General features: G+C 45.2%; 2 protein-coding genes across 2 annotated transcripts in view; both read right to left on the bottom strand.

Moving 5' to 3' along the window:
* The window catches only part of LOC8050743 (multidrug resistance-associated protein 1), a 57,790-nt gene extending 53,118 nt beyond the window's left edge, over positions 1-4,672 (bottom strand). Inside the window, exon 1 of the mRNA XM_029984309.4 lies at positions 4,322-4,672. The gene's annotated coding sequence lies outside the window, so the exon portion shown is untranslated. The remainder of the gene's footprint in view (positions 1-4,321) is intronic.
* Positions 4,673-9,064: 4,392 nt separating this feature from the next.
* On the bottom strand, positions 9,065-23,860 carry LOC120847437. Its single transcript, XM_040219192.3, has 6 exons — positions 23,847-23,860; positions 19,130-19,354; positions 16,616-16,841; positions 14,281-14,321; positions 12,694-12,868; positions 9,065-11,335 (listed from the first exon to the last, which is right to left on the bottom strand). Exons 2-6 carry the CDS (start codon positions 19,340-19,342, stop codon positions 11,181-11,183), a joined length of 810 nt encoding a protein of 269 aa, XP_040075126.1. The 5' UTR covers positions 19,343-19,354; positions 23,847-23,860; the 3' UTR covers positions 9,065-11,180.
* Positions 23,861-25,576: the final 1,716 nt, after the last annotated feature.

Genomic DNA, 25,576 nt, shown 5'->3' with positions numbered 1-25,576 from the left:
CCCCTCACTTGCCTTGTCGGTAAAGGAGAGCATGTTTCTTCGTAGACCGGAGAACAGCAGTGCGAGCAGATGACCCTAGAAACATGTGTCGTCCTTCGAAAGTGTTGTTTGCCTTCTTTGCGTTTGGTTCGGGCAAATTTTATATTTATACGCATTGTCAGGTCCATTAAAACTCAGTTGTAAGTCATCGCCGTGTTTTTCCACCGTCTTCTACTGTGTCCGTGTCCCTGCACTGTTTTTTCACCCGTTAAAATAAACTACTAACTAGACCATTCGTCAACGCTAAAGAATTTCGCTCTGACTCAGTTCCATAAGGAAGGTCTCTTCACAAAACACAAAGGAGCATCGTTTTCTTGTATTTTTTGTGGCTGTCAGATACTTTTCCTGCCTATTGTTTGCAGAAGAAAAAAATATTCCAAGGGTGGAGGGTTGGCCTAGAACCACCTTGATTACCACTTTGATAATGAAGCACAGATGTGGGTTTTCCTTGCAGCGCAATGATATCCTATTCCATTTGAAGGTATCTGTAACATGCATATACGTTTAGACAGCGGGAATTAGGCCCGGTGGACACCTGGTATTTTAAATGACGATCGAAATGGGCAAGGATGGGGATCGGGCCCAGGATCTCCACGTTCCGCAGCGCTAGCTTTTGCTCCACGTGCTCAGAGCTGCAGTGCGTCAACACACTTGGCCACCAATCCTGTTTGAAGGTGTTTCTCAAAATCAGCTTCACGTATGCCAAAGTGGAATAGTCGCACAAATTTCGCGTTGACAGCCAGCTGAGATCCTTTGCATTTATTTATGCAAAAGCATTAACTGTGCCATGAAGCAAGCCGACGTCATCAGCTTTGAAGTCGCACCAAACGGCACCTTAAATCCTTTCTCCTAGTGAAGCCAGCTCCCAGCTATAAAACCACGCGAAAAGCTTAGACAACGGCACCTAGTTTCCCAGATCCCAAAGGAGCGGAGTAAAGCTGATGGATTTTCGGCTTCGGTTCCGTTGGCTGGCACGCGTCGACGAGGCTTCCATTGGCCGTTGCGCGTCAGTTTCAACGACCGCCAACCTATGGCGCTGCGTGTCCATCAGCGCGCTGCTAACACAAAACGACCAAGGTCAGAGTGGTGAGGAGAGGGCACACTCTACCGCTGACGCTAATATGCTGCAGATGAAATAAGGAAGCCGAAGAATGATGTGTGTGCTTTCGCATTCACAACTCATAAAAAGTGCTTAGGTGTACTCGAGCCTTTTTAGTTCTGGTTTGTCTCACCACTTATGAAGAAACACACTGAAAGATCATGTGACAGGGAGTCAGGCAACAACTATGCAACCAAATCCAGCTTGCGAGATCTCCCGTTTCACTTTTTGGTGCTCTAGCAGGAGTTGCCAGTCAACAGGAAAGTGATACGCACCTTATCACTGACTGGACTAACTCAGAGGAGGGATTTGAAACAGTGCTCACTTTTTGAAATACTCGATGAAGCATGTGCTGCACGAATGCATGAAGCAATCGAAGACCCTGACGAAATTGTGAAGCTCTCACGGACTCATTGCGATGTCACGGCGAGTGTAATCCAGGAAACCACTTTACCCCTCTCCAAACAGGCAAGGGCCAAAGAGCGAGGCAGAACCGGCAGAAAATTAAAGTGGTACAAATTGAAGTTGTAGCCAAATAAAATTTAGCTCAAGCAATTGAGTACATGATTTTCCTTTTCTGTTTTAACACACGGAAAATACTCCTCCACTGAAAAAAAAGATTGCATTAGTTGAAATGTATTGCCTCATGACAAAATTCATATTTTCATCACGAAGTTGAAACTTCCTCCTCTTTTTTTTTTCTTCTAGTGCTGCAATCAAGTTTAATGTTTAAAAATAGATAAAACTGTTTTTTTTTTTCTTTCTTCATACCAGCACACAGAGAGTGACAAAGATTATGATTCATGATTTCACAATTAATCTGCAGGCCTACATTTTTGAGTCGTTTGCACATCTGATGAAATACTTCACATCAGACCCCCATGCAAAAAAAAAATGCTTTCCGCTTAACTACAAAACATGTGCAGCTTCGTGCAAGAGAACAGCTTTGTAATGCTTCGCTTTTGAAGCAAAAAAAAAGAGTTACAATTTCACATTTGGCACACCAGATGCAGTTGGGCAATCACATTAAAAAATAGAGCAGGACACTATAATTCTCTCCAATGAAACTTTATACTCTTCCCTGTAAGCAGGTTTTGATCAGTGTTTTTATCATGTGTTACACCTCACACTGGTGAATAAAAAAAAATTAATATTAGTAAATCCATATAGATGGAGAGGAAAAAAGAAATATGGGATGGCAGCTGTGGTATCTAGGCGATCTGCACAAAAATGCTAGTTCACACAAAGAAGCATCTGTTTGTCTGTCTCTATTCCCGTATGTAGCACGCTATCATTTCCCGGAGAAACACATCTACAATGGAACAATAATAAAACGGTGAATTTTTTTCTGGGTTATAATAGTTTTTTTGTGAATTCACTGAAAATGTGGAACATGTTAACCTTGATAAGGCCTTAGAAAAAGGCCTCGAGAAAGCAAGGTGTAAGGTGCAAAAAACAATGGACACAAGACACACACCCCTGTTTGTGTCTTCCCCCTTGTGTATGTTGTTTTTTGCTCCTTACACCGTGCATCCTACGCCCCTGCTCGTGCCTTCTCCCTTTTGTGTTTGTTGTTTTTTGCACCTTACACCATGCTTTCTAACTTTCACCGATTAGCCCAATTACAAGTTGTTCTACCGGCGTGCAGGAGACACAAATGTATTCAACTTTAAACAAACAAAACATGTTGAAACTTCTTTTGAGCAAAAAGAAGAAATTAAGTGAGAGAATAATGTTTTCGCCTACTGCGCAAAGGAACAAGTCTCGCATGGTAATAACCGGACGAGGCATTATTTTCTGTCACACTGAAGAATGTCCATTTAATTAAAGTACAGTTGTTGATGCAAAGTTTACCCCAATGAGACGTAACCCAAGACTTTGGCACAAAAAAAGAGAATCCAAGATAGGAAAAGGAAAGGAGATAGACTGTAGTCACTGCATCAAACACTGATCTTACAATATGTCATAGAGACATATGGTCCCAGACCCCTACAATATATATGATCAGTCACCTTCCTTGCATTGAGAAAATAACAGAGGAATTATATACAGGTGAGCTGGTGAACTTTAAATATCTTGAAGACACGAGACTGAGGAACAAAAAGGAGGGCACACACAGGTTTCAAGTTTGAGAGCAGTTCAATTTAAGGATCCTCCTCTTCTGTGTAGGGACGTTGAGGGTTGGTGACAGAGTCAAAGTCAAACGTTTATTGTGGTCTTTTATGTATGCGTGTGAATGCTTTATTTTTTGTGTGATTTTGGTAAACTGGAAGTTCTGCGACTGTAGTGAGGAAGCTATGAGGTTGTAGCTGAACAAATGATGTTGGTGAATGAATAAATGCTTCATACAGAAAATTACACCGAGCCCTTTTGACTAAAGTCACCTGGGTCAAATGCCACTGCTGAGTGCGTTGCCAGTCCCTACCTTTTTTATTTTTTCTTTCTCTATTACTTTAGATCTATTTCTCCTTGCGTTTGAGAGAGCTTGTACTGTTTACGGGAAAATGAAGAATTTTCGCGTCTGCTCGGAGTCTAATTTCTCGCTCAACTGAACCCCTCATTCGATATGCACCAGTATGTTTTCTTTCCCGTTGACCGAGCCTACGACTTTTGTCCTCTCTGAACGGCTTCGGGAAAGCATAAAAACCCGCCTACCACTCGATCCACGAGTACGTGACAGAGATCGAAATGACGTAATCCGACGGGGTACGCCGGGGTATACATGTTCTCTTAGGTTGCCCCTTCGAACGAATTGTGGTCCCTTTGCGGCCACACTCATTATGATCTTGATTGGCTCGAGTAGGCTTTTATGTGACACAGGGTGTAACGCAGTACATCGCACAACCGCTTTTCCGCGTTTCACGGGAACGCGGAAGAGCTGTGTACGCGTATACCAGCTAGTTCACACCAGCGGTTTTAATAGCAGTTTTTAGCATCTAGAAAAAAAAAAGGGGGGGGGGGGGGGGGGGGGGGGCACAAAAACAGGAACCGCGCTCTGTACAATATCACGACGAGTCATGGGGGATAAAAGAAAAATAGAAGACGCGAGAAAAAGAAAACAAAAACAGATTTGGGACGCGCGGAGGCACCCATCGCACTCGAGACAACCTCAGATAAAACCACAGAAAGAGAAGGGGAAAAAAAAAAAAAAAAAAGAAGGGGGTTTTAACTTAAAATACTTACCGGACGCCGATGCAAACACTGGACACGACGGACGTAAGAAGAGCAGTACCAAGGCTCACGGGACGAGAACGCAGAGTGAAAATCGAAAGTCGGTTGCCCGACACAGAAGTCTGGCGGCGTCGCACGTGTTCACCGCCGGTCGCGGAGACAGGTCCGGACACGACTGGGGAAAAAATGTCGTCACGTAGCACGATTCGACGCAATCGGTAGCACGCTCCACGAACATGTCACATTGCCGGGCTGCCTGTAATTGATGAATAAGAGCCAGCGAAATTTAGAACGATGAAAACACACTGCGTACGCCGGAGCAGCTGATGGCGTAGCGCGTAGCCGGTTTTAGCCGATTGGATTGGATTGGATTTTGAATCCGCCGCTGGCGTCCGTCGGACGCCAGCGGCGGCAACTTGGTTGATATTTGAAGGTTGATATCAAACTACTGCCGTGATGCTGCGCTATATTAAAGTTACATTGTGTCCTACTGATGAGCAGGATCACCGACTTCGGTGATCCTATTTGAACTTGCTTTTGCGGGTCTCGTGGAAGTCCGTGGGCGATTCGGGCGGGCTACCAGGGCTACTGTTGCAGGAGGTGGTAGTACCAAAATAGATTATGGCAAACTAATAATCTCAAAAGTAAATTATGACAGGCTAATAATCTCAAAGGTAAATTATGACAAGCCAGTAATCTCAAAGTAAATTATGGCAATTGTGGTAAACTGTGGCAAGTCAGTGCTTTTAGAAATCCATAGTTCATTTTTAGATGCTTGAAACACGCCTTTTTCCGCACTGAAACCCCCTTACACTGGGTAACAAAGAATTTCGAGCTGACCGCCCAAAACATTCTCTTTTGTAAAGCTTCAGAAACCGCCCATTTTTAATGCAGCGTAAGCACCCAGAAAAGAAACAAATGTTCCCATACCTTGCACTAATAAACCGCTTGTTATCCATCATTCGTGCTCCAACGAGGCGGCAAGCCGAATGACTGCAATCCAGACGGAATGCGTTCCTCACTCACCAGCCTCGCAAGACGAAAGTTCCTACTCTTCAATCGTGCTCAAAAGCAACACTGTACATCTAGCTACATCGAAGCGAGAAGACTGCAAAAAGACATAAAGAGACTGGTGCACAAATCACATCAAGAGTATGTCACCAGCATTGCAGCCCGAGCAGCCAAAGAGCCCAAGCCGTTTTGGGCCTACGTCAAATCCCAAAGAAAGTCCTCTTCACCCGGCCACCCAGTCTTCAAACACAACCAGAAACTTGTATCAGACTATAGCGTCTCTGTTTAGTGAACACTTCTCCTCAATTTGGTCTCCCCACACGACTCCCGCCTCACCTCTACCCCGAATGCTTCCCGTACCTCCCCAAGCCTCACCTTCCCACCCAGCTAATCCCGAGTCGTCCCCTCCACCTGGAGCCTCTCTGTCATCCCTATCCATTACCGAACAAGACTTAGAAGAATCACTGACCTCCCTTCGCCCAGCACAGAACCCTGGACCAGACCGAGTGCATCCTGCTTTTCTCCAGCTCTCCGCCCCCCTGATCAAGCCCATCCTAGCTGATCCACATGTTTCAACGCATACTCGACTCTGGCACTGTACCTCTTCAATGGAAGAGATCCATCATAATGCCCATCCACAAGGGAAATGGACTTGACACCGACAGAATTGATTCGTATTGCCCCATCGCCTCCACTTCAGTTGCGAGTCATACACTGGAAAGAATAGTAAATAACAAAATTCCGGAACCACCTGGAGGACAATGGCCTGCTAAATCAGGCACAACAAGGATTCCGAAGGAGACGCAGCTGCTACACTGCCTTGGCAGTAGCAATTCACACGCTTAGCTCACACCTAAACGAGCGCATCCCCTACCAACTAGTACACTGTACAATTGATCATGATGTAGAAAACCCGAGACTGTGGTAAAAGCAGAGAAACTTGGTCGAAGAAGAAAGACAGGGGAAAAGTGTGTCTCAACTTTTCCCGTCTTTCTCCTTCAACCAAGTTTCTCTGCTTTTACCACAGTCTCGGGTCTTCTACATCATGATCAATATCCACCAGCTCATCTGCGCACTCACTGTTTTTTCATAGTACAATTGGATTTTTCAAAAGCATTCGATCGCATCGACCACACACTTCTCCCTAAAAAAACTCAAGAAAGTGGGTATTGAGGGTTCCTTGGCCAACTGGCTAATGGATTTCGTCAGGAATCGAACCCTGCGAGTCGCCTTTCACAGTCATCTCTCATCTCCCTGTACTGTGCTCGCCGGTGTGCTGCAGGGCAGTGTGCTTGACCCTACACTTTTCTTGCTGCACATAAATGACATCACCGATGGACTGAAATCTAAGGCAATAATATACGCAGACGACCTCTCTCTGATACAACCAGGAATCTCCAAGGACGCAGTCACCTCCCTTCAAAACGACCTCGATGCTTGTTACAGGTGGTCCGCGACACACAGCCTCCCACTAAACCCTACAAAATGCCTTAGCATGACAGTCAGCCTGTCCTTGGCTAAGCCCTCACACTCACCACCCCTTACAATAGGTGGCACCGAACTCTCGCGTCACTCACACAAAACTGCTCGAAGTCGCATTCGACGAGCGCCTCGATTTTAGTCGCCACGTCCAAGGAACCGCTTCACGTGCGAGGCAGACACTGGGTTTCGTCACCCAAATCACTTGGGCTTGTATAAACATTATAAAAAGTTCAAACTGGCAATTCTTTCAACATCAAACCGTTGCACTGCCCCTTTAATATGATGCTTAGACATTTGAGTACCTTTTGCATTCGGTACAATACTTTGCGAAGCGCGAGGCCAGCACGACAAACGCACCAGCCTCCCGCGTCGTCTGCTCCTCGTGCTTCTAACAAGTATGGGCGCGCCTTGCCCATACTTGTTAGAAGCACGTATGGGCCACTGGTATGGGTGGTGAAATTTCGGCCGCACAGCCCCAGAGTCAACCCTTTCAGCTGGCTGATCAAGAAAAAAAAGCTACTTTTTTTTTTTCTCTTTTTAATTGTTAAATAGATAGCGAGACACATTTGTGAATTTGAGTCAAATTCCAAATGTCAATGCGAGTTTTGAAAAAATTCGAAGTTGAGGCCGCTTCCCCGGCTTTCCCCACGGGACGGATGCACTGCGGGGAAGCGGTAACGCCGCTTTGTTAACAAATGAATTGGTGCATGCCATAGTTATTATAATGTACATTATAATAACTCTATGGTGCACGCTTACGATGTGCAAAAAAGAATTTCGCCATAAACAAAATGGCTAGGTGGCATAAGTTACCTACCGCCCGAACCAAAAGCCAGATTCATCCATCCATCCGTCTATTCTGCTCCATCCCCTCAAAAAGAAAAAAAAAAAGGTAGTCTCTGGCATTTTGTAGGGGGAAAGGGGGGGGGGGGGGGGGGGTCCTTATGATGCTTTTGTTTCTTTCAGTAAAGAATTCCGGCTACGTCGTTGGGCTGAGGCGGACGGTGAAATTCAGTCTTTCTCTTCTATCTTTTGATTCGGGTAGCATCATATCCTCTTCCGTATTCCCTCCCAACCGCTAGCACCACGTTTTTTGCAGAGGTTCAGGTTCCTGATGCATAGTTTATTTACGTGGGCCGAAGAACACAAATTCTTTTTTAAAAAGTGAAAGCCGTTTACAGCTCCCTGTAACGCCGAATTGGAGCGCAGCTCTTGAGGAGGAGGAGGGAAGTGTACTGAGGGGAGGGCAGACCCCTCCTCCTCCTCCTCCTCCCCTCATTCTTTAATATGCTCGGGGGGGGGGGGGGGGGGGGGGTCACGTGATCTTGGGGGAGGGGGGGGTCACGTGACCTTGGGAGGGGTCACATGACCTCGGGGGGTCATGTGACCTTGGGGTGACCTCGAGAGGCGTCACGTGACCTTGGGTTGACCTTGGTTACGCCGACGGCGACGCCGCTCAAGCCGGAAACGGGCGACTAAGAGCTGCGCTCTAAAACACACATATTTAGGTTTCCTGCCCCGCTGCCGGGCCCACTGCTCTCGTTTCTAAACTGCCTCCGCCTTGCTACGCCCCGGCCTAAAAAAAAAGACCCAAAAATTTGTTTTTAAATTCTGAACTTACCAAGAAAAGACACCCGACACCTTGCACAGTGGCAAACTTACCACATAGTGCAAAACCATTTTTGACCAGTTTGAGAAAATGAACTCTAGAGGAATACTAAATCACAAAATATGTCGCAAGAAATTTGTTAGGGTGCATTCAACCCCCACAGCTATCATCTAAAAATAAATGACACAGAAGCCTATGTCAGCTGCTCTAATTTCCGACTCCCATCCATATACGTGGATTGCACGAGACGTCATTCAGAGCACTCCAATGACCACCAGAGGAGGAGCTGCGCCCCCTCTTATCAGGATCATCTTTTGTGCCTCCAGCACTTGCACAGACGACGCTTTTCCCTTCCAAGAAGATTATCGAAGATTAACCAGTCACTCGAAATTCTTACAAAAGCAGCTTCCCTCTCCTCTTACATGGTGGTCAAAAGTGTGCAATGTGACATCAACCCATGAATACAATTCAAGAATACTTTTAGTTCTAGCTCCTTTTGACCAGGTTTCACCACATTAAAAATTAAAAAAACAAAGACGTGTTCAACACTTAGTTGGCATTTGGTATAAAATAAAAATGTGGCCTGCATTTACGAGAATTAGTCGCGAGGAACCCTTCAAATAAATAAAAAAAGAAATGTCACTTTGAAGCACTTGAAAGTTGGTGAACTGGCTTTATTTGTCAAAAATGGTGCCAGCCATTGACAAACCCAAAGGCATGCAACGAGCCTTTATAAATACCGAGCACCGCCCTACAAATGACACGCCCTTTTCAAGTACAATTTGTCAGACATCCTTGTGTGCTACTCAAAACAAACTTTTTTTTTTTTTTTCTTCTTTGGGCTAACTTTATATGACAACGCTCAGCTTGAACATCACCACAAGCAATAAATAACAAAGTTCTCGACTAGAGACTTCACACAAAAAAAAATATTGCACCAGAAAAAAAAAAAAAAGAATATATTGAGTGTTTAAGTAGAGATTTTCAAAAATCCCTATAATTAGTGTGGTTGACAAAAAAAAACTGCCAGCCACGGTGGACATCGAGGATTGCAAAAAGCGTATACTAATCGGCTAATAAATTAACTAAAATGTAATAAACAAGTTTTTAATTTGTGAAAATAAACATATGTCTCAAATAAGAAACTTGTTAAGCAACTTCAAAAACTACCACATGAACTAATTTTAGAGGGACATAGGGCACAAAAATAGCATTTTACAAACTAAAAAAAAAAAAGCTTATTTTAAACAAACTTTTTTTTTTTTTTTTGGGGGGGGGGGGGGGGGGGGGGGGGCACATTTTTGCGCCAGTGGTCTAGTGGTCCTACTCCCCGGTGTGTTAGTGGCCCTACTCCCCGCAAGTGTGTTATGCACCCCGGCCATTGGGGAGTGGGACAGCAGGTGCAAAGGTGCGCTCGGAGAGGAAACCGAAACCTACAAAGGCATCCAAATTGAGCGTTTCTATGGAACGCTATAAAATGCTGTGCCTGCCTCTTCCAAAAATCTACATGATCTTTCCAAAATTAGCTGATCTAGTGATTTTTGATGATGCTTAGCAAGTTTCTCATTGGAATTGCATCTTTATTTTCACTAATTAAAAAGATAATGAAATTTAAGTTAACTATTTAGCTAATATGTATACCTTTTGCAATCATTGACGGTTCCCGTGGCTGACAGTTTGTTCTCGGAAAGCTTCTTTTTTTTTTTTATCAACCAACAACATTCTAGGAATTTTCGAGGGCCTTCATGTTATATACAGGTCATTGAAACAACCTTATAGCATGATTGTTCTTCTCGCTTAGAAGAGCAAGTATAAATAAAATCTATAAATTAAAATGTGTTTGTGACATGACTGCGTCAACGCAACACTTGAGCATCACTGTTTAAGCGAGAGTAACTCCAAACGAGATTGAAAGAAAATTCACTATACTTTGTTTCGCTTTAAGTCTGAGCGAAGCGGACATTATGAGGACAGGTCCAATCAAGCAGCGTCAGAAGCGCAATGTCAAGATGCATTTTTTGCACCTGATTGGATCTCCCAACGATATACTCCGTGACGTTGCACCTTCGTCGCTGCTTAATTGGCCCTGCTATCACGCAGTGCCCGCTGCGCTCGGACCTAAGGTGAAACGAAGTATAGGATAACAATTTGTGTGGTTGTATATAACTGGAGATTGCACCGACACTTGCGGCAAACACAGATGACTCGACCCGCATCGACATGAAGAAGACTACAAGCTTCTCCGGCAAGGCAGGAAAGCGAGCAAACTAGAGAAAATGAGTTTTCAGAAAAAGCACCAGACACATAGCCAAGTCTCTGCATGATGCTCGCCAGTCATCTTTAGCCAGAAAACTGGATCACAACTGAGAACAAAAAGGAATGTGAGTGGCAAAAAAACGACAGAAGAGTGACAAGTAAAAATGAGATGCCATTGGTTGAGAAAGCTCGACCTTTGACGAAACAAGGAAAACTAAAAATGACTAGGAAGGAAGACTACTGAAGAAAAGAATGTCCAAAACACTTCTCCAGCTTACAGTACGCGACTAGAACAAAAAAAAAGTCAAAAAAGAAAAGAAAGTATAAATGCAATAGGTATACCAAAGGCACTAAGGCACTGCAAACGGAACTTTGTAAAAACCAGTGACCGCAAGGGTAACACGTCTGAAAATGGACACGTCAAGGTCGGCTTTACGAAGCTGCAGTGCACATCGGAAACAATCCGTTTTAAACGCAGTCTGTGCTTTGTGGGCACCGTCAAGGTATCGTTGACTAGTTCTGGGACTGCGCGGCGTTTACGCTGGCAGGGGCAGAGGCGCAGCCGGACGTTTGCCGTTGCTGAGTGCCCGGCAAAGGCGGGTTCGGATGTCCGTTCTGCACTGCCACTTCGGCAGCGGCAAAGGCATTCGATGCTGCCGGTGTTCCATCTGCTGAATTTTGAAGACAGACCAGGTCATCTTAATTTTGTGAAGCTCAACAGCTACGCAACACACACACACACACAATGATAGCTAATGAATGAGCTATGGGACACTTCCAATGGTTTTGGTGGAACGAAGTTGACCTCACAAGCAAAATTGGGTCAGGTAAGTCGGCTCTGCCGCTCGTTAGCAAAAGTCGACCTCATCGACGAAACCGGGTTTAAAAGAGGTAATATGAGGCTCCCCCCAATTAGCAAAAGGAAGTTTGTGAGATAGCTACCCACTGCTACCTCATTATGGCCAGCCCTCACGAAAAAAAGCACTCGCGAGTGCAGCGATGTTTCGTGAATATAGACCCAGTTAATACGGACACACCGCTATATTGATGCGGTTTTCGTGACTAAACTGGATAAATACGGGCACATTCACCTGGTTACTACAGACAGCTCGGATTACGGATGATATCTGGGGAAAACAATGGCCTACACATTGCCGAGACACAGTGGCATAGGCAGGGTGGGGGGGCCACTGCTTACGCAGTAGGTTTTGCACGGGGCATGAAGCAAGGGTGAAGTGCGGACTATCTCCAACTTACATGCTTTCAGGAAAAGTGTTTGTGGGGCAGCAAGTGCACAAATAAATAAAATAGGCAATATTTCTTCATTCGTGTTTATCTGATGGCATGCAGAACTTGATCTCGGGTTTATAGAGAATGGGCATTTCGAAATATTGGTGGGGTGAAGAACGACAATTTGAAAGCCAAGTATAACAAGCTATCCTCACTAAAATACACAGTTCAATCAAACCAAAGTGAACATATTAAAACAAACACACGGTGACAATATAAAACAATGTCAGTGATGTAAAAAAAAAAAATCTATAAAGAAAAAAATTGCAAAACGATTTGAATTTGGAATTTTCGCGCCGCAACGACAAGTCTTGGCTCTCTTACCTCTTGACTACAACAAAGGGCTTGAGTCGAGTTGCTGGCGCAGATACATAAATACACTGCCATCACTTTTATCATGCGAGATTTCTCTTTTACTTTGGCTCATACTTACCTTTCCTGGTCGTAACGTTACCTGCCGCTTCTAGCGTATGAAGAGGCACTTAATTGGACTCCATTTGAAAGCCTCTGCGGTCAGTTTCTGCGAGCGCAATGAACTTTTGTACTCGACGCGACACGGGTTTCTCTGCCATTAGGCGGGGACTCAAAGTACTTCCATGTCCCCATGGAGCTTGTCATGTGACATAAAAATCCCCCTTGGCCGCAACCGCGGCAGCAAGATGAGCCAACTGCCCCAGGGGAGAGGGCGTGCACATCCATAGAAAATTACTGGAAAAAGGCCCATTGAGAGGTGTACCGTTGGGTGCCGTGTCAGCAGTGCTTGTGGCCGGCCCTTCCGGCATGCTGCACTGGATGTCGGGAAGCATGGCGTTGGGGTCGGCGATGTAGGGGAACAGCGTGAAGCTGAAGTTGCCGTTGTAGCCGTGCATCGGAGAGTACATGAACGACTGGGTCGCGTACATCCGGAAGTGCTGCATGGTCCAACCGGAATGGGGAAACAAACAAAGAAAGAACCGTGTGGACGTCCACACCTACACCGTAATTACAATCAAATCGCCATTACGGAGGACTAATTTAAAACAAAAAACAAGGGTAGAAGTTCTTTGAGTGGAACTGAGAAATGCAAGTTCCTAGTTACATTAAACTGCACCAAATGAAGTTCTTTCCTTCATTCTCCAGTGTGTCTTTTTAGCTTGTAAGCACTATATTTTTCAGTCTACAGTTGAACCTCAATTTTACGAAACCCGATCTAACGAATTTCCTGATTTAACGAACAAATTCGGATTCCCCGCGCAGCCTATGCCCGAAGAACGACTTTCCCCGATTTTACGAAGTTCCCAATTTAACGTAATAATTAGCAGGTTTCGGTGACTTCGTTAAATTGAGGATCAACTGCATACACAACCATTTTCAAAGGTTTGTGTATAAATCATACCTTTCAACGAGTCGCATTCATGTATTTATACGGCAGGCGTGGCAAAACTGCGTCGATTCGCCCCCACATGCGTACACACCGTGATCGCAAGCGGGGAAACAGCTACAAAATCCTTGCAAACAAATCGAACGAAAAATCTAACTTCCACGGCAAATCTGCGCAGTTAACACTTTGAATGCCGCGCCCGAGTATACTTGCGAGTTTTCAATTTATTCCCCGCCGCACCCAACTTAACCTAGGCTGACAAAAATGATTTTTTCGTTTTTCCTGAAAGCGGCATTTTTCAGCTGTCGTTTTGCCTTTTGATGCCAGGTCGAGAGTTTTGTGGAGGCAACTTCCTACGTATGCGTTTCTGAGTCAACATTGTTTTGGAATGGCGAACCAATGTGCTTCAACTTCGCGCTCCTTGATGGAAGCCGAAATCCAGGAATTGCTAACAAATTTAGAATCTTTCGACAGTGATGGGGGTACATGTTTTCAGCATGCAAGGTGCCACTCTGTGTAGTACCGTGTTTCGAGGAATAACGCACAAAGAAAGCTTCTTAATCTGAAAAAAATGAGAAGGTAAAGAACTCTCTGAAAGTACAGCAACATAATCTAACAAATAAATGTACATATTGAAGCATGCAACCCCGTCTCTGCATCTTAACTTTTTTTTTTTTTTTTGCTGCAAACAAAAAATTTGGCACAGGGTGCATGCTAGGGCAAAGAAAAAAAAACCCAGCAGTTAAAGGGTTAAGGTCCATACTTGTAAAGTAAAAAGCATGCAAGTTGTACTGTTGCATAAAACACACATATAGAAATTTAAAAAAAAATACTGCGACTTATACACCAAAAAGCATGGTATCAGTTTGGCATCTCTAAGAACCACTAAAAGATTTCAGTCTGGGGGGGGGGGGGGGGGGGGGGGCATCAAGAATTTCCATGCAAATCAATGAGCAAACATACGTCCCAGCCAATGTTGTAGAAGAAACGCAACGTCGAGGCATCTGAAAGTAAAAAATACACAACTATAGCTTGACAACACGTCTTTGCATCGACACAACTGAATCAAAATGCACAACCCCAAGCGGATCCACAACACACGAAGGCGCTAGTCGATCAAGCAGGTGGACTGAGCCCCTCTGGACAAGGTAAAGGATGTGTGTCAAAGTGTGGGTTCCCCTCCCGTTCCAGCACCCCTCGATGACGAGGAAAACAAGAAGTGTGATCGGGAATCGAACAGAATAATCAAACGGTGTATCACCTCAATCGAGACTAATCGTCTAGAGTGTTCCTCACACCTGCCTCTATGTAATGAAAAAGATTCGAGAAAATTATAATCTCGATAATGCTGTTACAAGCAGCACAGACTGCGTCCCTCACAAGCCACAATCTGTGTGTCGTTCGTGCAAATTTTCCATTCTATTATGTATTTTCTTTATTTGTATTTTGCTATCTAGTTTATTTTATTATTTTCGTCCAAAACGTGTCGCTCTCGCTGGCACGTTTGCGCTCAAATAAAATTGTTTTCCCTTCCAGACCAGCTGTACTACGCAGATCAGTGACTGTAGTATCCAACTGCCACCGCATTGACTCTGGTTCGAGCTTTGCCGGGGCTCGACGTCCTTAACGTCTTTAACACGCCCAGCGTGTTGCTCGTTCATGATGCTCGCTAAGGTGCTCATTGATGACAATCTTCTCATAAAAAACGGCTCATAAAACACACTCCGCATTAAAAAAGGATGTTTCCTTGGTATATCCCAAAAATCATTCAAATGCACAGCATTTATCGGCCCTTTGTGCCATCACAGTGTGCATTCCCGTCACGTGACAGAATTACATCACACGACCAACAGAAAAGCATGTGGTCATGAACGTTCTAGTACAGCAAACTTTCGTTAGCTCGACTTTTCGTTTAATTCAATCGTGTTCAAAAGTCCCGGCGAGTGCCCATACATTTCTTTGGAAGAAAGAGTTTGATAGTTTGAACTCGGGAAGACGCCGCATCGGATAATTCGTCCCGAGCAAATGCGCGCGGGCTCACATTGCACGGCCCCACGGCAGAAAAACCACCAATGTACGGCAAAACACGGGCCCCTTGCTGCAAAGTTGAACGTGCGCAAATATGCGCCTGCTCCTCTACGCCGCTGAGATCGACCGTAGGGAATGATGCGAGCCAGCGCAACCAATCTGGCGTGGAGTAGCGTGGAGAACATAGCACGTGATCGGCCACGGAGAGAGTGCGCCCTCTCAAAGCGCTTTTTTGTAGCATCGTGTGCAGTCCATCTTGCGCGCCAAAAAGCGAGAACTATCTTTTCCTTTTTCTCGCTGCCTGGTGCCAAAATCAACTCGTAAAACTTACTTTTTTTTTTTTTTTTTTTTTTTGCAGGGCAAGATTTTTTGGGTTGTGACGTTTAGTTACACTGCTCTCCGGAGCATGCTTTAGGGCACGAGTTTCAAGTGCAGACGGCAGCACACCAACCGTGAGTACTTTGGACAATAAAAGGAAGTTTAATTTTAATCGTTTTTCAGTCCTTTTTTTAATTCAATCATTCGGATAATTCAACCAAGTTTCAAGGTCTCGTCGAGGTCGAATTAAGGAAAATTTATTGTATTGCGCAATGTCACGACGACACCAACCGTTGTGAACACTGCGACGTCACCATCGAAGTTACATTCGAGGCAAGGACACGAAAACCTTAAGAATGGGCCAATAAATGTTACGCATTAAAAAGAGCAATAAGAAAGAAGCTAGAGAAACAATCCAGAAACCCGATTTCGGTCAAGGTCGAAGCGTTCTCGGCTGCTGATTGGACGTGGCGCCACAGCTTGCACGTAATCAACCAATGAGACATCTTAGACCTGTACAAAGGTTCATAATCGGGCAATATATCGGTGAGAATGTCTCAAAACACAAATAACAAAAAACGTCTCGCAGCCTCTGATACGCTCATCTTTGGTACTCCCTCATCGACCGGCTGATGTTAGCCTGCGTAAGGCAGCAGACTAACTTGAGGTTTGCAAAAGAAGCACGGGTGGTCACTGACTTTCAATGAGAAATAGCAGACAATCACGACTTCAGCCCCTGTACGATCCTAACTTTGCCGCGGCGCACTATTTATAGCAGATTACCAACTCTTTTTTCCGATCTGTTAGGAGATGAACCATGTTCTTCGCTTGTGTTAGCAGATGAACAGTCTATAAACGCAGCCATCACTCGCTCCGCAAGAGGCAAATTAGATTATGCTCTCGCGGCGACCCAAATCGCACCCCAGGACTCCAGAGAGACCGAGCCACCCACCGCTGGGAAGATCGCTGCCATCGGGGTCGGCAGAGCGCGGCACCTGCAGGTTCACCGTCGGCGATGGCGGCTCGAACGGCAGCATCATGCTCGTGTAGGGCATGGCCTGGTACGACGACGCGCTCATGGGAGACATGGCCATGGTGGCACCGGAGGTGTCGGTTACGCCGTTGTTTGCCGCCGAGGCGTCTGCCATCATGTTGTGATCCGGCGAAGTGGCTACTGCCTGCAAGCGGAGGCGAGTACTGTAAAGGCTCGTTCACACGTCATGCGAGTGTCATGCGTTGCAACCGCGTGTGACCGCTCACATCAAGAAAACACACTTGCATACTGGCGCCAACTACACGGTAACCCTGGAAAACGTTGGATCTGAATATACCGTAAAATCCTGAGTCACTACCCATCCCCGAGTCATCGCACACCCCACTTTTTGGGCCAATATCGATTTCCAAAAAAACACACAGTCATCGCCCATCCTTTCAAATACCCCAAAGCTGACTCCGCGATCCGCAAACATTCATCCTACCTGAATGACGCGGCCACGGAACTTGCCCAGTTGGAGGACGTCCGTAAAAAAAAGTAAAACGAAGGAGAGAAAGACACTCCTCTTTGGTTACGCATTTCTTCCGCGAGCGACCTCAAATTCACAATGTATCCGTGGGAAAAGAAAACAATGGAAATAACAAAATAAAAACTTGTCTTGCTTTCAAAAAAAAAGTTGGAAAGATAACACAAGAAGTATTAACCCATTCAGGGATTGCGAGGTAAGTGAACACCCCATATCCTGGAATGTAATTGCGAAGTGTAAAATCAAAGACTGTCGCTTCTTCTCCCGTCACGTCACAATGGTGGTTTTGCAATGTTTAAGACAAAGCCAACAAGTAAATAAAGCTTTGCTGGAACGCCGCACACAGACGTTTGTAGAGCGTCCCGTTTCCACCTCCGTGTTCGTGGTGCCGACCATGCCACACAGCAACGCCACCTTAGCCCACATTTATAGCATGCAGTGCATAAATGCACGCACGTATGCACCAAACAAGAGAGTTGCAAAAGTCCTTGCGATTGACAAGGCAACCAACTTGACCTGACGCCAAAGTATTTGCCAATGCAATCACCGGCTTTCCCGCCTTGCCAACACTGCTCTTCGTCACTTCCTTGGTCCGCTCGCTCGCTCGTTGCGCCTGGTTGGTTTTTCTATTTTCTTCTAGACTTTTCTTTTTCTTTTTTTTACTAATGAGGAGAATATAGCGGTGTCAGGTGCTTTCACGGAACAAATCTTAGCGCTGTATGCCGATCGGCGGTGTTCGTGGCACGTATGTAAGTAACGGATTTCGCTATAGTAATACATTCTTCCACAAGCATTTTTTGTGTAGAACAATAAAACTTATCCGAATTTTGAGTTCAATGTATCTCTTCTGCAGCCGCGCTAGATACGCACAATAAAATGGGAGTTTTTTTTTCCCCGACCTTTTTGAACTTCTTGCGCTCACCCACCGAGACATGGCCCATCCCACTTTTTTTATGAACTTCAGGCGGCAGGAGGGTGGGCGATGACTCGGGATATTACGGCAAGTGTTGTACGAATATTCAGAATTTCAAATAGCAGTTTTGAATAATATGCTACTCTATTTGATGCTTGCTTCAAGACGAACTGCGATATGCGCATTTTTCCAAGTTTTGATCGTGCCAGGTTGCCCCGTTGGGCTTGCTTCCTACCGAGCACGGGTGCACAGCGGAGAGGCAACACCCGCGGAAGCGAGCTCTGTGGCTGTTGCTTCTCCACAGTGCCCCGGTGCTTGTTATACTCGGTTCACCCATAAGCCGAGACTAGAAGCTCTGCCTTCAGTGCAAGTTCACTGGCTTCTGCAGTGCTTTGGTTGTGCACGCCTGTGTGTTCACACTAGTGTTAGCAAGGGCAGAAAGCTCGCGCTGAAGGCAGAGCTTCTAGTCTCAGCTTAACAGTGAGTGGAGCGTAATGAAATAACCCACCGTGATCAACGCTTGAAAAGTAGGAATTTCGCAATAGGCCGATCTCATAGCCAGTTTCATTATGCCACTGCTCCCGCTATCCATCGTAGGAACTGTAGTCTTTTTCGGGCGCCTCGAGCGCATTCCCTGACCTCCAGGGTGTGCGCTCGAGACGCCCGAGACGTCGAAGCGTAGCCGCAGGTAGGAGCTCGCAGTGGAGGCAAGACAACTGAAGCTCCTCCTCACCGTTCCTATGCGGAGAGCAAGTCGCCTGCTTCTTGCACAGGAGTTGCACAGATGTCCAAATGGTGCCGAGCTCTGGTTGGCTTTGATTGAAAGGGCAGACGGATAGACCTCAACGGTAAATGCTTCGAGGTCTACCCACTACTTCTTTTCAATCGGCCGACGAGAGCTCGGCGTCCTGACATTATCGCAACCCCAGTGAACGAAGCAGACAGACTTGTGCTCCGTAATCTGTCGGCGACCGTACAAGGTCCCCAAGTGCCGTTTCAAGAATGAAAAAGTAAGAGGAGAAGCCCTCCTTACGTAGGCGAACGAAGGGGCCGGCACGAAGTCGTAGCCGGGTCCAGGAGAGGCTGGCACCTGGGGGGGCGGACTCGCCCACACACTAGAGTCCACCATCTGGGAAGGCTGTGCGAACGAGGATGGCTGCTGCTGCTGCTCAAACACCGTGGACAGGTGGGCGTACGGCATGGAGTCCAGGTGCGCGTCCATCGGCCCGCTCCTCGCGTTGACCATGCCCGAAGACTCCTGCTCGGCGCCGTCGGCGAGAGATCAGATCCACATCCGTGGATGTCCATGAAAGGTCTGGTATGCTATGCTGCTCAAAGCGAGTCTTCAACCGGTGCGTTTACTGCATCTTCAAAAGCGGTGCCTGGATTTCGGCCCGATGACAAAGTAAAGGTGCCGTGCTGTTCGCCCCTCCCCATCCTAGCTGCGGGTCGCTTTGCAGCCAGACAGCCAACGAAACCGAAGCAGACGCCGGTTGGGACGCCGCAACGACAGAGCCTTTCGTGGCTGTTTGCCCTTTTTGCCGGCATTCCTACAACCAACCGCAGGGATACTAAACCAACGGCAGGGTACGTCGGGACCGGTGACGCAATTTTCTCCCGCTTCTAAGCTACTTTCGACACATGGAAGGAAGCAAGATAGGATGCTAAACACACCAGTTGAAGATGCATTGCTGCTATTGGAGCCACACCCAGTTTCACCTTATGATGGATTATGAATTGCAAACAACACCGAGTCATCGAAGCATTTACGGCACATTGAGAGCTTTTTGTGAGCTAAGAGGGTGGAGTGGAGACTTGCAAGGCGCGTAGTAGCTCGACATGTTCCCCGCTCTAGGTTGGATGGGATAGTTCGTGGCATTCCTTGCAATTTATCGCAAGATGAAACTGAGTATTGACGTCTTGTAGGCACCTTGGCGATACAGTATATAAACGGCAATCAAAACGCAACACTAAGGCACATTTCTCCGGAAAATTTTTCTCATATACCGGCATCACGTCACTTAGAAATAGAGCGGGCATTCGAGCGCTTGACTTAGGTCTACCTGGCTACTCTTTCACGAGATATATCGCCGTGACTGGCAGAAGAAAATGCTCCTTCTCAATATTCCTGAACAAGTGTTCCGCTAGAGTTAAAGGCGCGTTCACACTCTTGCAACCGAGTACGACCGAGAAAGACTTCTTGGGACCGGATGCGCTGAACGGAGCTGGTCCTAAGAGATCGCAAGAGGCTTAAAAACCGGTTTGGTCTCTCTCGGTCGTACTCGGTTGCAAGAGTGTGAACGGGCCTTAAGAATGTATGCGGAACTTAAAGGGGTACCCCGGCTGTACCTTGAGCTAACCAAAAAAATTGCATTTTCTCAATACTCGGATTTCAAACTTCCCGATATGCTATCTATTGTCTCAAAATTCGAAATAGCCATCAAAAAAACTGTAAATGAAGATGCCGAAACCGACATTCAAATTTCAGCGCACTCTCCAGTGGAGCAACGTCACAAATGGTACAGACTTTCAGGTCGCACAGGCTAGTCTTAAACAGAGTATGTCGAACGTATTTTCCTGCTTCTCGGTGAATGAGCCTCTAAGCATTCTTTTTCCACCGTCAACGTCTTGTAATCAGTCGAAAACGTGGTTTACTGCTCACTTTGTACCATTTCTGTCGTCACACTGTGCTGTTGCCAGTAGGGGCTCTCGGTTTGAGGAACACGATAAGAACGAAATTAAAAAATTAAATAACTTTACAATTTTTTATTTTTTTTTTTTTTATTTTCACAGAATATTTGGGAGACTGGTAGAGTCATGTTTATCAGTGTGTTGAGGCAAATTTTAAGGCAAATCACTTCCCATAAAAAGACACTGAAGTACCCCTTTAAGCTTGTTTCTTTGCGAATTCAGCACTACAGGCTCTTGCAATAGACCAATCTCACTAGGTGTTCCACGCATGCGTAGCGCCGCCGTAGACCGCAGTTTACAAGGGACAGGCACCGGTGCACGACGTGGCTCATGCCGTCGCTCGTGCAGAGCTTCAGTCGGGTTATTGCGCGTGCAGAAAGACTATGGTTCTCACGATCCATGCCGGCAGCGGTGGCAGAACGAAACTAACTGGCGAGATTGGTCCATTGCAGATTTCTACAAGACATCAAGACATTTCCCAAGACGTCTTGTAACTAAAAAAAATAGCGGCACCGTAACTGAGCTAGCAAGAGGGCTACATGACCTTGCAGGGTTATGAAATACCTTGCCAAGATGTCTAGATGATGTCTTTCAGTAGGTACAAAAAATCCTTTCACATGGGAATACAAGCAAGCAAAAAAGCAAACTTTGGAAAGGGTGACAACGATCCACATAGACACATCAGCAAACAGAACCCTGTGGAACCAAGTCTGCTCAAATTCAGCATTCAGTTTTTGTTTAGGCACATGGTTTTGGGACGTGACAGGTTCCGCCTTTATCTGCAACGCGCCATGGGAACCTGTTGGTTAATTGGTTAACATCGAGTTAGCTCAAGACCCTTCCCCGACTGTGCGAAATTTTGAACATGTGGCACCGTCTGTTTGGCTGGATCCACTGAAGGTGTGCACAAGACTAGAACACTAGGCAGCGAACAAGAGTTAAAAAAAAAAAAACAGTTTAGAGACGCACCATTGGTCACCAGACAAGCCTTAGTGGAATCTCTATGCTGCTTCTTATCTGCTGGAATCCACCAATGACCACCATAGGCCCGTATACAGCAACAGGCTTTATACCATATGTAACACTACATTTCTAATTATGGCAAGACGTACACCAAATAAAGAGCCCTGGATTGTAGGTGTCTCCTGAGTTAATCAGCCATGTGTTAAAACTTGCCAATAGCAAAAAAATATAAATGGTTACTGATGGTCGTAAAAAATTATCAGTCTACACAAACTCCTGTCTAGTCTCCCCTTTAAAAAAAATTTGCAGCTCCTAGAGCTAGTGCAGTCAACCAGGAAACGAAACTAGGGTTTGGCTCAAAACCAAAGTGCCCAACCAAACCAAAACCGAAAACCACATCAATTATTTTTTTGACTGAACCAGATTAAAAAAAGGAATTGAAATCAAGCATTAAATTTTGAGCTTGAACAGGAATAAAACAGTAATCTCATCTGGCGGTTACCGGTTCACTGGAAAACAGTTCATCGTAATAAAACGTCAGCCCCTCCTCTGAGAGATCGCCCATTTTGTTTATGTGGGTTATTATAGTACCTATATACAGTCGCTGACCGATACTTCGGACACCGATAATTTCAAATTTGGACTCGTTTGATATGTCGGACCTAGAAAAGGAACCGTGACCTACCCGATAGAAATAGTGCGCAATCTTGACCAATGTTTCGGACAGCATAAAGTTAGAAAGTTTGATTCTTCGGACAAGATCGCTGCGAGCGATCAGCGGGAAACATTACAGAGAAGCCGCTATTTTAGATTCTATGTTGGCTGCACATGCATTGGCTTCATTTGGCAGCACTACTTGAGCATTGCCAAGTCCTACCGCTAGATGACACTATGCTATGGCTTTTTTTTTCTAGCTGCGCATCATTCATCATCATTTTTTTTATTCGCCATTTTGCAGTCGTGGACTTGCACCTCTCATCTCGTCTCGGTGAATCCTGTTTTCGGACTATGCTGGCTTGGACATCGTGGCCCTATCTGCTCTTCCGCCGCCGTGAAGTGTAGCTAAGAAGCACGGAAAGTACTCGACCATAACACTAGAAAAAAAGGCAGCGATTCTCAAGCTAAAAGAAAGTGACCGAACGCAAGCGGAGGCGTAACCTGAAGCAAGGCACTATTGACGGCTTTTTTAAGCCTGCTTAGATGTAAGAAAGGCAAGTTTTTTAATCTGCCGATTTTCTGAACTGCTCTATTTGGACATTTTTTCGGTCGGTAAATCGTCGTTCCAACCGGTTGCATTCGTTCGTAAGCGCAGTGGTCGCTCCGAATGCAACTGTGTGAATGGGCCTTTATTTTGTATTCATCGCTAAACTGGAACTGAACCGGAACAAAATGAAAAGCTACTGAACCCAAACTTAAACTGAACCGGAATAATGACCGGTTCGGTTCCCTGCTCAAAACTGGCTGCTTCTTTTCCAAAGTGCATGCGTGATTCTTCTGTTAAAGTCTAGAGACAGAAGGAACCACAGGCAAGGTCAGGCAAAGTCAGAGAACATGTTGCTGGGGCCACTAGCACAGTCAATTCCCCTCATCACAACAAGGTCACACCAACATTCGAACAAGGCAGACCACAGAAGATGCAGCAACGTCTCTCCTTTAGGCCATTATTACAGCCTTGAAGACTTTTGGAAAGAAAGCCATATGCAACATAATTAGGCCAAGTGGCAGTGAAGAACAGCGCTCTCTGTCGTACCAAAACAGCAAGTAATGGCAAAAAAAAAAAAAATCACCTGAAAGTGAAACTTAGAAGCTTTACTGACCCACAATGCAAAAGCTGTTCAACCTCCTCACAGTTTATTTTCACAGTAACTGTAAGCTTGCATAGAGGTTGAAAAAATAAAATTTAGAAAAGCCACCCTTTCGTTGTGACAGATGTTAATACGAATGTGCTGAGACGGTGTCATTTTCTTGTGCAAGACCAAGAGGCAGTTAAGTGCTAACTAGCAGAGCATCTAAAGTGGAACAAGCTGCACCAATTCCATAACAAGCAAGCAACGAAAAAGTGTAGCAAGCAACCACGAGGTTGAGAAATTTCTTACCCGGACCCCACCTTGAAGGCTAAGAGCATGAAAGAAAACAAAACATCACTTCGAGGCAAGTACTTTATAACGAAAACTTTGGCTAGCACAAGTAATGTAATTTAGCTCGATAAGATCGGGGAATGCTGTAAGCTACCCTCAAAAGATCCACTCTATCACTTCAGAGTTAATTGTAAAAGATTTGCTTTACAAAGAAATAGCTTTCAAAGCCAACAAACAGTTGCCCGTTTTCTATGTTTGCATGCCTCCCTTCCACTTCAACATCCTTCTCCAAAACGTTGCCCTCCTTTATTACTTCCATCTTTTCCTCCTTTGCTATCCTTACAGTTCAGGAGATGCAATGCAAAAGATGAACAGCACCGCAGAAACCCAAGGTCGCTCAGTGACCTCTGACCTTGACATTTAGCGATGCCGCAGATCTCGACCGAAAGAATGATACAATGCTAAAATACAAAGAAGTATGGAGGAACGAAAACATAGTTGAGATCGCTAGCAGTTACCAATCGTACAATTACAAGGGCAACTGTAAAACCTCCGAACTGCTATAGGCACATCATTCAGGCAATTCATGGCAAGCCATAAAAAGTTTCAATAGCTCACCAAGAAGTTTCTTCTTACTGGAGACTCCAGACCATTTGAAACTCCTACAATAGAAGAGAGATGTGTGCACAAAAATAAGCACAATTCAAACCATCATGCGGCGACCATAAGTGCCACGAAAGTCGCCCTAACCTTTCCGGGAACCCTATTTTGACATTTTTCAAATTGCCATACCTACAAATAATAAGGATTGCAAGAATATAATATTACCCGAATATTTTCACAAGCTCTGCGACGTGTTATAAAACCAATTAAAGTCTCCACAGGTGTTTCATTCCTTTTAAGAAATGCACTTCCATTAAAACAGCCAGAACCCATTACATGGATGTTAAGCCAACTTCCTTCCGAAACATAAACCAAAAATGTCTTTGCTACCCTCAGTGATGAAAGCAGCATTTGACGTTTTGGAGCAGGTTCTGTAGCAAGCAATTCATTGACTCAAGCAGTCACTGACACTTTAGATGAAGATGCTAAAACCTGTTACCACATCATTAAAAAAAAAAAAAATGATTGCATTGTTAAGCGAGTCTATTTACGATAATGACTAAGGGCTCCTCTCTGATACTGGAGCATATTATTACCTTTTGTAATAAGAGCAGGAAGAGTTGAAAGAGTGTAAAGGAACACAGAGCATGACAAAAAAAAACGAGACTGCGGGTAAAAACTACAGATACACTAAAAGGTCCTTTTAGCTTATGTGTTACTTTTTTTCCTATTCGTGTATGTGTCCATTAGGTGACTAAAAGAGCTTTCTTTTTTAGAAATAACTCTCTGGTTAGAGAAGGTTCCATTTAAAATGGATTAAAAAAATGGTTGAAAAACGAATTATAGAGCAACACTTCAATTGGGATAAAGCCTCATCCCCCTCACCCTTTTACACTCTGTTAGTTTATCGAGCCCGTAAATATAATTTTGGTGAAATGCCATGAAAAACATGCATATCCGCTATTTCTCTGAACAGTCTTTTTAAAATGAGAGGTTAGCCTACAACCATGATCGAGCAAGGTAGACCAGTAATAGCATTGATCACAATTTCCAAGCCTGCCGCGCTAGCTTAGGTGCTCCCCCACATAAGCTGCTGCTCCTAGCACTCCGGTGCAAAGCGGTGAAGCTGGACGCCAGTGTTCTAA

The sequence above is a fragment of the Ixodes scapularis genome, unplaced genomic scaffold, assembly GCF_016920785.2.
Source record: "Ixodes scapularis isolate PalLabHiFi unplaced genomic scaffold, ASM1692078v2 PGA_scaffold13__105_contigs__length_92229423, whole genome shotgun sequence".
NCBI lineage: Eukaryota > Metazoa > Arthropoda > Arachnida > Ixodida > Ixodidae > Ixodes > Ixodes scapularis.
Note: the sequence above shows the minus strand (reverse complement) of the source record. Positions and strands in the feature narration are given on the sequence as shown.

What these genes read in the sequence shown, in the direction of transcription:
- LOC120847437 (XM_040219192.3), bottom strand. Translation starts at nt 19,342, where the DNA reads ATGGTCAACGCGAGGAGCGGGCCGATGGACGCGCACCTGGACTCCATG. An exon ending in TGGCAGCGATCTTCCCAGCG is followed by an intron (nt 14,322 to 16,615) that starts GTGGGTGGCTCG and finishes TTTTACTTTCAG; the next exon opens with ATGCCTCGACGTTGCGTTTC. An exon ending in TCTACAACATTGGCTGGGAC is followed by an intron (nt 12,869 to 14,280) that starts GTATGTTTGCTC and finishes TGGACCATGCAG; the next exon opens with CACTTCCGGATGTACGCGAC.